Here is a 12,755-nt window from a genome sequence, read left to right as displayed (position 1 = left end):
GTCACTGCTTGTAGCAGGGGAAAGAACTTCTGCTCTTGAAAAGACACAACTTCCAGGACAGGATGAGTCACCAAACCAAAAATCTTCACTTCACCTTTCCTGAGATCAGACCATTGTATATTAAATCCTTCACAAAACCACCTGGATAGTAATCAGTAAGTGTCTAAATATGAAGAACTAATTCATTTTTCAAACCACTGCATAGTATTTTCTCAGAAAGATCCATTTAGATTATTTCAGATATAACACTGCAAAGGGGCAGGGCAATTCTTGTTCTGAGAGACAAAGATTCGCTCATCTTTATTCACAAAAAATAATAATCTGCTTCTCTGAAGACCTCACTTTTCTTGAAATTCTCCCTCTTCATAAATGAGAAGATAATTCCAGCTTTAAGGCTTACGAGCCATTACCAACTGGAGCATCCAGGTACAAGCTACCTGAGCTCCTTGGTAAGCTCCTGGTAAGCCTGTGACAGTCAGGGAACAGGAAGAAAAATGTCAAAAACACAAAATGGTTTTCTTTTTATTAATGTCTCAACATATCACCAGTTACACTAAAAAAACCCCCTCACCCTCAACCTGAATGGTTGTGAAATAATCCAAATTGGATTAGTTCTTTACAACAAAAAATTTAATATGTTCTTTCCCTGTAAGACTAACTTGTTAGGACTTTTAATCTTAGAGAATATATGACAGAAGATTCATCATAAAAGAACAGTATCAGCTACAAGCCAAAACTATAAGTAGTTAAGTACCAAGAATGCAACATTTTGGTGTGTGTTTGCCCTTTTTAGAAGTCTTTTCCAAAAACAAAACTTCGAAGTCTTCTTTAGCCAGTAGATAAACAACAAAACTAGAATAAACTTTCAGTTGTCTGGTCAGCTATGAAAATTACATTTTTTAGTCAACTGCTGAGAGGCAGAAATTTTCAGATACAGGACTGAAACACAAACAGTCTCAAAAGACCATAAAGATCAATAAGACCTTGTGTACATCTAACAACAGTTGCGACCTATTTCAGTCTTTGAGGTTGAAGGGGTACCCTAAAGGCCATTGTAGAGAGTTCTACCTACGACCAATCCAAAACCAACAAGGCTGGGCCAGACAGGTCACAGCCTATGTGAAAATAACAGCACATACACACACACACACACACACACACACACACACACACACACACACACACACACACACACACGAGCCAAAGGCATAGCTTAACCCAGTGGTGATAAATATCCAGAGAACTGATTGACTTTCCAGTACACTGAGCCCACTGCTAGCCTTGCAATATTTCATTAAGGATACACATAAAGATTTCTCACTAACAAAATAAAGCCTGTGGGAAGGCAAAGGAGGAAGATCAGTTAGTCCTGCAAAGGTTTGTCTACCTGACTCAGCCTCTAGAGATCTTGGGGTATAATCAGACACCAAAAAATTGGGATGTAACAAAACAGACAGTATCTGGCCTAAGAGCTCAAAAACATCCAGTCACACACTGGCAGTAAGTGGTAGAGCTAGATCTTGATCTCAGTAGAGTAACATAGTGATTCCCCATTATGCTATTTATGGTTTTATTAGTGTATTTCTTCCCACAAGTAACAAGAACATATAGAACAGATTGCTACTGCCACCTAAGAGTCAAAGGAAAGAAAACAAAAGCACCTCCAAAAACCAACATCTAAGTAGTAGATCAAAAAGTCTTAACCTGAGGTAGTCTCAACAAGCAAGGGCATATCATAATTCCTTTTAGGAACTGTACCACTACCGAACACTTAAGCAGGTCTTTCTATTTTTTGTAATGTCAAGAAACTGGCCTGACTTGCCCTGACTACATTAGATCTCTAGTGAGAAAGTGGGTCAGAAACGACAGTAGAAGGAGCAGGTCCACTTCTTTCAATGGCGGTCCAGTTAGACTGGATTAAGTAATATGAACTGTGAGAAAGCAACTTCAAAAATCAGTGTATTGACTTCCATTGTATACTACGGATTGTTTTCTTCATTTTGGGTCCTACATCTAAGAAGTCTGCCTTGGACAATGTCTAAGGTGCAACATGCAAGGAAACTGCCAGCCTGGGTTGAAAACCCACCTGGCACCAAAATGGACTTTAAACTAGTACATATGCAGAGTGTGCAACCAAAGTCTTTAAGTCAATAAGGCTTCAGTGCCTTATCAAGTGATCAATTTTCAAATTAGTTATTTCAGGTTAATTTTACTGCAAGAGCACATGGCAGCACCAGTGATGTAACTGCTCTCCAAGCATGCAAGGTAAAGTAGAGATTTCTGACAAGGCTTATAAAGCAAGGAAAATATATCAATACTAACTACTTAGCAAAGAAATAAACACAAAGGTTCAGGTGGCACATACTAGTTTCTTTTGCATGATTTCTAGCCTACAGTCGGGATTCAGTAATTTTCTCATGTCTGGATTAAGAGAGACCTTTATTCACCTTTCAGAATAAAATGGGAATTTCTATTAATATGGAGACTATCTGGTTCTAGCAAATAGGTTGTAGTGAACAAAACTAGTTTCCTAAGAACTTGCCCACATGCAACAAAATAGCAACACTTTACTCTTATGACTCCACATTCGAGCATTCAGTCTGGAGAAGAGTTGGTATAATCTGAAGAAACAGTATCACGTGTGAACAGTGACACCTCCAGAACCCTGCATGGCAGATATGTCAGACAACTACTGACTCCAGAGCTTACCTAGTTTCTGACCTTACAGAAGTAGGAAATTTTACAGTTCCTGTCCCTGTATCCCACTTATTATATTATATTCTGAACAGAGACAGGTCAAATTAGAAAGCTGTTGAACAGTCACCTTTTTGCACCTTTTTTTCTGGAGCCCAGAAACCTGTCATCAGTGGATCAAACTATATCACAGTCATTGTGTTCACAATGAAAAAAGTGAACAAGGCTTAATACAGGACACTGAATACAAAGCATGCATGTGACAGGACTGACAGGAGCCACAGACATGTTGGACCACACAGAAAACATGATACCTTTGCTGTGCTTTCAGACAAAGAATAACAATAAGGTGCTGAGGTCAGTATCTTCTCTGCAGGGTGATACAAACGCTATCAAGAACTCAACAGGGCCTAGATGTAACAGAGAAAGCACCCAGAGGATACAACCAGTATTCCAGAGAAATCAACCACTCAACCTTGCAGTCAAGCACCAGCATTACAGCCCTAAAATGTACTGTCTGACATGCCCACAAAAAAAATCCAGAACTCAAAACATAAAACAAAAAAAGGCAGAACAAGATAAGAGACACAATCTCAAAGGATAATCCTCAGGTACCCATGAAAATGCAGACGCAAAGGTGAAGCACAGACTTGAAACAAAGTGCTAATAAAGTCATCAATTCCCAAGGCCTCTGCAATGGCAGAAAATTAAGCTTGATATGTTCAGGCAGTTTTATAAGGGAAGTTAAAACAAAAACCAAAAGAACCCCCAACCAAACAAAAACCCTTATGTCTAAGAAAGAGGTTAAAACTCTAAGTCTCTCACACCAATCTGGGTAGGAACTTTGCTATACAATGTTTTGGAGGTCAGATTTATTCTTACCATTAAAGAGGTGGCTTTTCATGTAGATCCCCTATGAAACCACAATTATCCAATGGCAACACAAGCTCTGCCAAAATGCTTTCCCTAACTTAAAATGTAGAATTAATTTAAATTAATCTATTAAATTGATTAAAAATGAAGGGGCATCAATATCTTCATGAGGGGAAACAGAGGGGCAGGTATCAATCTCTTCACTCTCATGACCAGTGTAAGGACTCAAGGAAACAGCATGAAGCTGAGTCAGGGGAAGCTTAGGTTAGACATCAGGAAAAGCTTTTTCACCCAGAGGGTGGCAGAGCACTGGAACAGGCTCCTCAGTGAAGTGGTCACAGCACCGAGCCTGACAGAGTTCAAGAAGCTTTTGGACAGCGGTCTCAGGCACATGGTGTGACTCTTGGGATGACCTGCACAGGGCCAGGAGCGTGACTCGATGATCCTGGTGGGTCCCTTCCAGCTCAGCATATTCTATGATTCTATGAAATAAGATGAAATTTTGACACTTGAATTCCAAAGTGCTGAAGTCACACAGTTACTTTCCTTGTGAACATGTTGTTATTTGCATAAATTTCATTGGGTTACCTTTAGTCAAAAGTCTCTAAGTATTCTTATTCCAAACACTATCCTGTCTATGTCATTGAAATTCCCATGAGACCACCCTAAGTTACCTATCACTGGTCTGTGGCACTGTTTAATAGTAAGAATGGCATTTCAGCTGTGGGGCTGATAAATTGTGGGCGACCATGCCCACAAGTCTGGAAAGCTAGAGAAGCCCTGCTGGTCTGCTGTGCTCGTGGACAAAAAAATGGGTACATGCAGATAGGAAGGGAACACCCTTACGGGCATGAACACAATGAATCAGTTCCATTTCTGAAGCCATTACATACCAGTTTCAAGAAAAGAGTAAAGTTCATTCCATTGTCAAATTAACGACGACTTTGAAATGACCCAACATGCACGTACAATTACCAAAAAGTCAGTTTTCTGAGTACTACTGACTTGAGTTCATTCAACATTACTCCGGAGTAAAAGCAAAGCACAATGCTGAATTTAAGTACAACAAAATATACAATAAACAAAAAAAAAATTAAGTCAGCAGATCAGATTTCATTATCTTAAACCAGTAATTCCTGAGATTTCCTCAAATTATATCCAGGAATACATAAAAGGCAGTTTAGCTTCAGCAAAATTTCTACCGAGCAAGCCATACACCACCATTTTGCCAGAATTTTACTTTTTATTATAATTCTGAAAAAAAAGAAAAGAAACTCTGAAAATTAAATTTTAGTTCATTAACAGTGAGAGTTTGTTACAATCTCACTTAAAAAGAGAGAAACTACCTACTTACTGGTATTTGGGAGTTCTACAAAACAAGAAATAGCAAATCATGATTCTGCAAACAAACAGATAGGGTTGAAAACTCCAGTGAAATGCAACAAAAGGTGCAGTACAGAGGTGTTTCACACCACCAAATGGAAAAAAGCAAAATCTTTATCTGCCCCATCTCGCAACGACAAATAACTGAAAATAACCTGCACTGGTTTTGAAGGTCCTGTACCCAACTTGCACTTTCTAATGAAAATCCTAGATTGAACCATGATTTTATGTCCTTGCTGTTCCTGTAAACACACCTGACATCATCAACTGAACCACAAGTTACTATGATTTGAGTTCACCAGAATTCAACGCTCCTACTCATCTTCTTCAAAAAGTGCTTGAATGAGCACAAAGTTTTTAACTCAACTTTAAATATATTTATACACCAATCCATTTTAAGAAAACTTGTTGCTACTTAGGAGGAGGACACTGTTGCCAGATGTCACTTACTCTTCAGGGAGAGGATATCTGCCCAAGTTCAACTTCTGCTTGAAGTTCTACAAATTCAGTGCACCCACTGAAGTTTTTTGTCAGGCATGCCACCATATGCAGAGACAGATGTATTTTACTTCAGCCTGCTGCTACAGTTTAAGTAAAGACAGAAAAGCCAAATCCTGGGAGACAGGTGTGCATTGTTTATTTGTCAATGAAATCTACACAGCAAAATTACTCCACTCGTCAAATAATAAATCCAAACGATTTAGGGGCAAACCCTCTCAGAAGGAACACTAGTTCAGGTGATAAGAAAGACTGAAGCAGTATCATTGCATTGTTGGAACAAGCACTGAAAGGCTGCTCCTGCTAAGGCAGCTAAGCAAGACACTAAGATGGCACAGTGGAGATGATCAAGTAGTCTACAGAGGAAACACACACTAAATCATACAAAACTGAAATTTAATGATGAAGTAATTTTCTCCAAGTTGTAAAGATAGAAGAAACCAGAATTCCTACAGTAGAAGTTCAACATTTACCCTCAGTACCTTCTGAAACCCACATCCCCTAAAAACATATACTAAACCCTAGAGTCTGACAGACCCTTCCCAGATAAAATTTAGTTTTCTGCAAATGTACAACTGACCAATAACCTGAACTAGGGGCCCTTTACACTCAATCCAAGACCTGCTCTAGGACTGAGAGGAACAAGATGCAAAAATTAGATTTTTTTTTTTTAATCTAGGATTTAAATTCACGAGTTCAACACTACAAGGTTTTTCCTGCAATATGAAACTCGTGAATATATTTTTAAATTGCAATTGTAAACTGGTTTTCTAGTCTCTTAGGTCTTTTACTTGTAAGTGCTCAAGATTCACTTTTACATCGCAGTATGGACGGTCCTCTTGTTGTAGTGAATATTTCTTTTTTAAAAAAATTAAGCACCTTTAACCCTGCTCAGAAAAAGTACCTACCTATGTCAGAGACACACACACAATCCACTTGGGGAAAGACACAGAAGAATAGATAAAGCAGTTTGGAAATCTACAGGGTTCAAAAGTCTGAAAGGTTTTTTTAAAAACTCACTAAGCATCCTATAAATGATTGGTTTACTTTTTTAAGAAAATTTCACAGGCTTAAGTGCTTACATTTATTCCTAATGCAGTTACTTCAAGAGTCTGCTTAGCAAAGACACCCATTTTTGCCACGCAAGCATCCAGCACTGCAATACTTGATTTACAGTATACGCCATCCATCAAACCATATTTTAGGGTAAAAATACCAAAAAAAAAATGTAGCTTTTAACAACAAGGGATGAAAACATTTAATTGATGGCTGTAAGTTAAATGCAGCTAATGACTTGGTCCTAAACGATAGCCAGAAATTTCATTTGTGAAAAGTAATTAATTTTAATTGTAGTATATACAAACACTAGGAAAAAACACATAGCTGTCTGGAAACATAATTGAAAAGGGCAGCGAGACAAGATTAATACAACTCATTTTGAGAAATGAAACATCCTGATCCATTTGGAACAAATGAAAGCTGACTATCAGTCAAAATTGCAGTAGTCCAGAAGAGGTTTTGTTACAAATCTTAGATCTTTGATGTGAGGGAAAGTAAAACTTTAAAGGTCAGAAACAGTTCCTGAAAAAAAGGAACATACAGACTTGACAAAAGATGGGTACTGCAGAGGAGATTGAAGATGTGCTATTACGCAGAAAAACATGACTTCTGGATGTAGTAAACCGAAGGATGCTAAGGCACATACCACAAATCCATTCTCTGATCTCTGATATAACACACGTGCCAAGTAATTGAAGAAAACTGACTTCCAATGGCACAGCAAGCCCAAAACACTAAGCACTTAAAATCCTGTTTTCTGATCTACCAACCTAAACACATGATACCATACAAACACGCTGCAGCAGGGGGGATACTCCATCTTTACTCTGAGGAAACACAGCGGTTCTGAACCCAGAGCCCAAAACACTTTCCCAGTTCACAGAAAACAGGTTATTTCTAAGCGGGAGGGGCAGTGTGTGTGGGGGTGCATGCTGTAAAAGGTGATTAAACTCCACCATCCTGAATATACCACATAAAATCTGTACATAGCAATTTCAGCACTCCCACACTACTGCAGGAAAAGTTGAGGGGTTCACAAATAAAAAGTCCCGCTCTCCCCCCACCACCACAAGAAACCAACAACAGTGGTTTAACACATGCAATCAAAAATGTATCTTTATGAATGACTTTCACTCATTTTACTCCAGGAGATAACTCCTCAGGACCCAATCAAATTATTCTATGATAGTGGGGGGGAGTAGTATACACCAGTTTGCTAATACAATATTTAGGGAAGTCTGTCAGCATAGGTGCAACATATCATACCGTGTTGCTACCGGTAAGGAAAGGCAAAATGAGCTACACCGGCCAAGGACTTACATCAATGTAACCATGCTGAAGAGCTGTGCTAGCACCCACAAAGTCACATCCCAAACTAGGATACTGTTGCCACCAAAAGATGGTACTACAGTGCAGTTGTAATAGCCCTGGGAAAACTTAACGGCTGGACAAGATATATAGATAATTACCATTCTTCTTTGCAACAAATGTAACACTTAAATAGGAAAAAAAAAAAAGATGTTGAAAAACCTCTGGCAGTTTAATGAAATCCTGCACAGTCCTGCCCCTGAAATTATTCTAGAGCTACACAACATGAAAGCAAAAAAGAGACCATTCAAAAATTCTAATATACTACAGGACACTGCCTATACCAAGACTTTCTAAATTACTTCGAAATGTTTATTACAAGATTTGCTACAAACATTTCACTTTCCCTGTAAGTTTATGTTACTCTTACTTCCTAAAGAAGGAATTGGCATTAACAAAGCAACTCAAAACTACACTAATACAGTATGTTCTACAGCAAAGAAAATTCTGTGCAGGGAACACATGAACCATTTAAGGCTTCCAAGACAGAAGAAGGTGCAGCACAGTAACGACAGTGGGAAATACAGAAATATTTGACTGCTGCCAATAAATCAAGTACATTAGGACAATCTTTGCTGACTTCTTTTTAGAAAAATGCCACCAAACAATGAAGTTGTACATTCCAGGCCCAGAATTAGAGTATCATCCAGGTCTACAGTGAAAACATGAGTGAATTAGAGACTCCTCTTAGTCTTCAATATAAATACACTTAACATCTGTGAGTTTGGGAATAAATTAACAGGAGTCAGACATCCTTTTTAGGTATCTAACAAGCTAAAACAGCATTTCAGAGTAAGAAATGAGTCAAAAAGCTAACAGCAAAAAACACACTCAAAGGTCCACCACGCACATGTGCTGGAAAAAGTTCCATTAACAGTGCAAGTTTCCTGCCTTTCTCCTTCCCTCTAATGATGCTGAGAATCTAACAGTTTTAAAAAGAGTGCTTGAGTAAGTACATAAGCACCATGTTATTTATTTTCTATAATTAACTGAGGAGTGGGGACAATAAAACAGATTCTATAAGTGGAATTTACTTAATGACAGCTGCTTGCACTATTTCAAAGCAAATTTAACCAACAGATAGGTTAAAAAAAAGTAATCTTCAAAGCAGCTTCCTACAACAGCAGAAGTATGACAAAACAAACTGCAGTCTCTCAAGCAGCAAATGAAAAAATATAACCCTCAAAACACATTCATTAGCTCATAGGTTGGATTTTATTTAGAGAAACAGATATGATGTCATGTTAAAAAAAAAAACCAGAAAGTGGAACTGTCACATATCCAGCTAATTAGTTGGCAACAACAATGAAAAAAAGCCAGAATAGTCAGAATACTTTAATAGTTTTTATGTAGCATACATAAAGTGTTTGCACCACTATAAACCTCTGCATAGCTATCAAGTGATGACAGTCCCAGTCACTTTGGGGAAAAAATATCACATTTGTGCACTAGTGAAACTGTCCAATCCCTAGTGCTTCACCAAAACTCTAAGAAGTTCATTTATTAAGCTGCCCAAGAAGTTAACAATTAAAAGACTAAGTATTCTGTGAAAGTCTGCACCTGTTAAACTGAAATACATACACAAATTATCCAGTCCCTACTTGATCACAAACAACTTAGATATGGATGTTCATCTGAATCAAAAGAGGTCTTTAACTTTCATATATTTCAAGTATCAGAATTTCTCTCACAAAACATTTATATATCACCTCTCTAAAAGGAGCAAAATAACCACTGTCAAGACAAATTAAAAATGGTTACTAATGACTTAATTACTGGTTTCCAAGTCTAGCATGAAAAAAACCAATAAGTAGCTCTAGCTAAAGAGTAGCTTTTCCAATGCTCTTCTACTCTCTTACTAGAGACCTGTTGATAGTAGGAATAGTCATGTCCTCCAATTACAACATAATATTGTCTGTATCTAATAGGCACTACAAGTTACAAACTTTTCAAAACTAATATGTCATTCACCAAGAATAAGAAAGGCAAAATCAAAGTTTTGGACATGATTCCAAGTAGAATCAGGTCCACCGTTCAACCAGAAACTGGCTACTAAAACCTGCTGTTTACTGTCAAAAGAGGAGCTTTTTACAAAAAAAACCCACAAACCCAACCAAACAAAAAAAAAAAAACAACCAACTCTTCCTTTTTCTTGCCAGTTTTTAACTGCATAGAACAAGAGCACTGGGGGCTTCAGAAATGCCACCACTCACCAGTCTGGCAGGAGGAGGCCTCCTCCATATCCCATAGGCTAAGAAGATCTAATGTGAGTTCAAAGAAACTCCTGTGGGACAGGTAACAGAGTATTCTCATAGCAAAATGTCACCAAATACTCACTTGCTTCACAGGAAGAATTAAAAAGCTGAACAGCCCTTTGTTACTCCCCCCCTCCCAGTACAACCAGTTTATATTTGCAAGGGATTAGGACACCTAAAATTTCCAGCCTCTAGTTTGCTTTCACAGCATCACCAAAGACCTGTGCAGGACTGCAGAGATGCCCCTTTATCTTCGCAGCTCTTAAGTCTACAGGGGAATTTCAGACATTTTGGTCTCGCAGTAAAGAAACGGGAGATGCAAGACGAACTACACTCCATATTGATTCTTAATGCAAATAAGGTGAAATAACATTTCATCTCTAAGAAGATAAGAATCTCAATAAACCTTATGCCACAAGTATGGCATCTGGATTTTGGTTTTAACTGGTTTTTTTCCTAAACTGGATGGTCTATTTGAATCAGAAAAGCAGTATTTAGATACCCTTTTGCAAGGAAGAATAATGAAGAATTGCAAAAAGTAAACCAAATAAGCAGACTGCACATAAGAAGAAAAAAGAAAAACAGCAGACAAATAAATCTCGTTTCTAAACAAGATGTAAAAAATCCCCTGTAAACACAAAATAAAATAAGAAACAAGACACATTTGCCTGTACACATGTAGTTCAACAAAAAAAGTGTACAGAAGCATCGTCTTTAGCACCATTTCGTATTTCTGCAACTGACATTAAATAAACTGGCATTATGCTTAGCAAGGAGCTCGGTAATAACTACTATTGTGAAAGACACGAAAATGACGAACTGGTAAGTCTTATCTGCAGCTGATCAAAAGCACAATAAACTGAACAGCTTTGCTTTCAATCACTTCCAAAAAACCAGAAGGGCAGAAACATCCGAACACCCTCCCTATGCCATTAACGCCAATAGGTTCAAACGGAGCGAAAACAGGAGACAGACGGGAAGGAGGAAGGCAGGCTCGAGTGAACAGTAGCAAAAGGGAGGAGGAGATTTAGGCAGAAGAGGGGAGAAAAGGACAGTAATTGCGGCACCGAGAGCTGGGGAGGGCCCGGGCCCCCGAGACTGACCTGTGCCGTCGCTGGCGGACACGGAGAGCGCCGGTGAGGAGAGTTTAGGCCGCTTGGCTGAAGGCGGGCCCGGCTCCACCACATTCTCGGCCATTTTTAATTTTTTAGACAATCACTCAGAGCAGAGAGACTGTGGGGGGTGAACCCCGAAACCTTCACGTTCTTCTGGGGCCCCGAGTCAGCTGAAGAACAACAATAACGCCGAGAGCGATCAAGGAGGATCTGGCGGAGGAGGGGGGCCAAGTTCCCCTTTTTTCTGCTCCTCGGGCTCTGGGAGGGCGGCAGCGGAGAAGCAGGGAGAGGTGGGAGCCGGGGCGGGGGTTGAGGCCTCTTCCCCCAGGCGAAAGGGCTGAGTGAAGATGGGAAGAGCAGGCAAAGCCCCCGCAAAAAAAAAAAATTAAAAAAGAAAAAAAAAAAAAGACAGAAAAGAAAAGTTCAGAGTTTAGTTAGGGATGAATGTGTGCAGACTGAAGAACTGGGGCAATACCTGAGCTGCTCTGTGGGACCTGAATCCAGCCGGTTCCTTCAGCTCCAGCACTCCCACGTTGACTTCAGATAGATACATATCCCTTTCCTGTAGCTGCTTTTCCTTCTCATGGCTGCAGAGAAGCTTCCACAGTGCAAAGCCTTTGCATCTTCAAACCATCAGCTTCGTTTTTTTCAAGGCATAGATGGCAACAGTTAGTGCTGGAAGCTGAGAGAGAGCTCACACACGAGACGTGCAAGGTTATCTGGCAATTACCAAGAAAACAATTCAGAAACATCTGTCTGTTGTGTGATAAAAGCAACATTTCTTAGAGCCATCCGTCTGCTTTCAGATTAGCTTTAGATTGTGGAAATAACCTGCCTTTGATTAAGGTGATGGGGTTATTTTTCCTCATTACACCTCTGACTAAAATTATACATGGATTTAATATAACACAGAATGATTGTGAAAATATTTTTGCCTAAGACTAGAAATAATGGAGTATATTCAAGAAGCATATCCGTGGTGACTCTTCTAGTGTTTTGGTTGTGGGTTTCTTTTCTTTGTTATTTTGGAACATTTTTACTGCCAAGCAAATAATCTTTCATCAAAATATGTTTGCTTAGCAGAAGTTAAAAGTTATCTGCCAGATATTTCTTCTCTGCAGTGATTTTTTTTTTTTTTGCTAGTGTTGTTTTGGGTGTTTTGTCCCTATTCTAGTACTGGTTAATAGGCCTTTTATTTTTGAAACATTACTTTGTCCTGAAGATGTCAAAATTCTTGCACATGTTAGACAAGCACCTCATTTTATTTATCTCGCTGTTTGGAGTGGAAGCTGTGCTGGTCTGTCGAGGGGGTGAGGAGAAGACATTTTTAGCAGAAGCAGCCAACAAGAATGAGAAGTGACAGCAAGCTGGGACTGATCTCTCCCTGATGCAATGGGAGGCAGAAGGTATGTTTTGTTTCAATTCTAAAAGAATAATGACCCCACTGGGAAGAGTCACCTCTGCTTGAGAGAAGCCCATAATGTACAAAAATGCTCTCAGCCCCATCAAG

The 12,755-nt window shown here is 39.0% G+C and overlaps 1 protein-coding gene across 1 annotated transcript in view; it reads right to left on the bottom strand.

Annotated features, from left to right (window-relative positions):
* The window catches only part of EP300 (E1A binding protein p300), a 58,875-nt gene extending 47,229 nt beyond the window's left edge, over window positions 1-11,646 (bottom strand). The window contains exon 1 of the mRNA XM_018080532.3: window positions 11,234-11,646. Coding sequence (XP_017936021.2) covers window positions 11,234-11,327 — 94 coding nt within the window. The 5' untranslated portion in view covers window positions 11,328-11,646. The remainder of the gene's footprint in view (window positions 1-11,233) is intronic.
* Window positions 11,647-12,755: the final 1,109 nt, after the last annotated feature.

The sequence above is a fragment of the Manacus vitellinus genome, unplaced genomic scaffold (assembly GCF_001715985.3).
Source record: "Manacus vitellinus isolate BGI_N305 unplaced genomic scaffold, ASM171598v3 scaffold_5_pilon, whole genome shotgun sequence".
Taxonomy (NCBI): domain Eukaryota; kingdom Metazoa; phylum Chordata; class Aves; order Passeriformes; family Pipridae; genus Manacus; species Manacus vitellinus.
The sequence above is the reverse complement of the archived record's forward strand: the minus strand, read 5'-3'. Positions and strand labels throughout refer to the sequence as shown.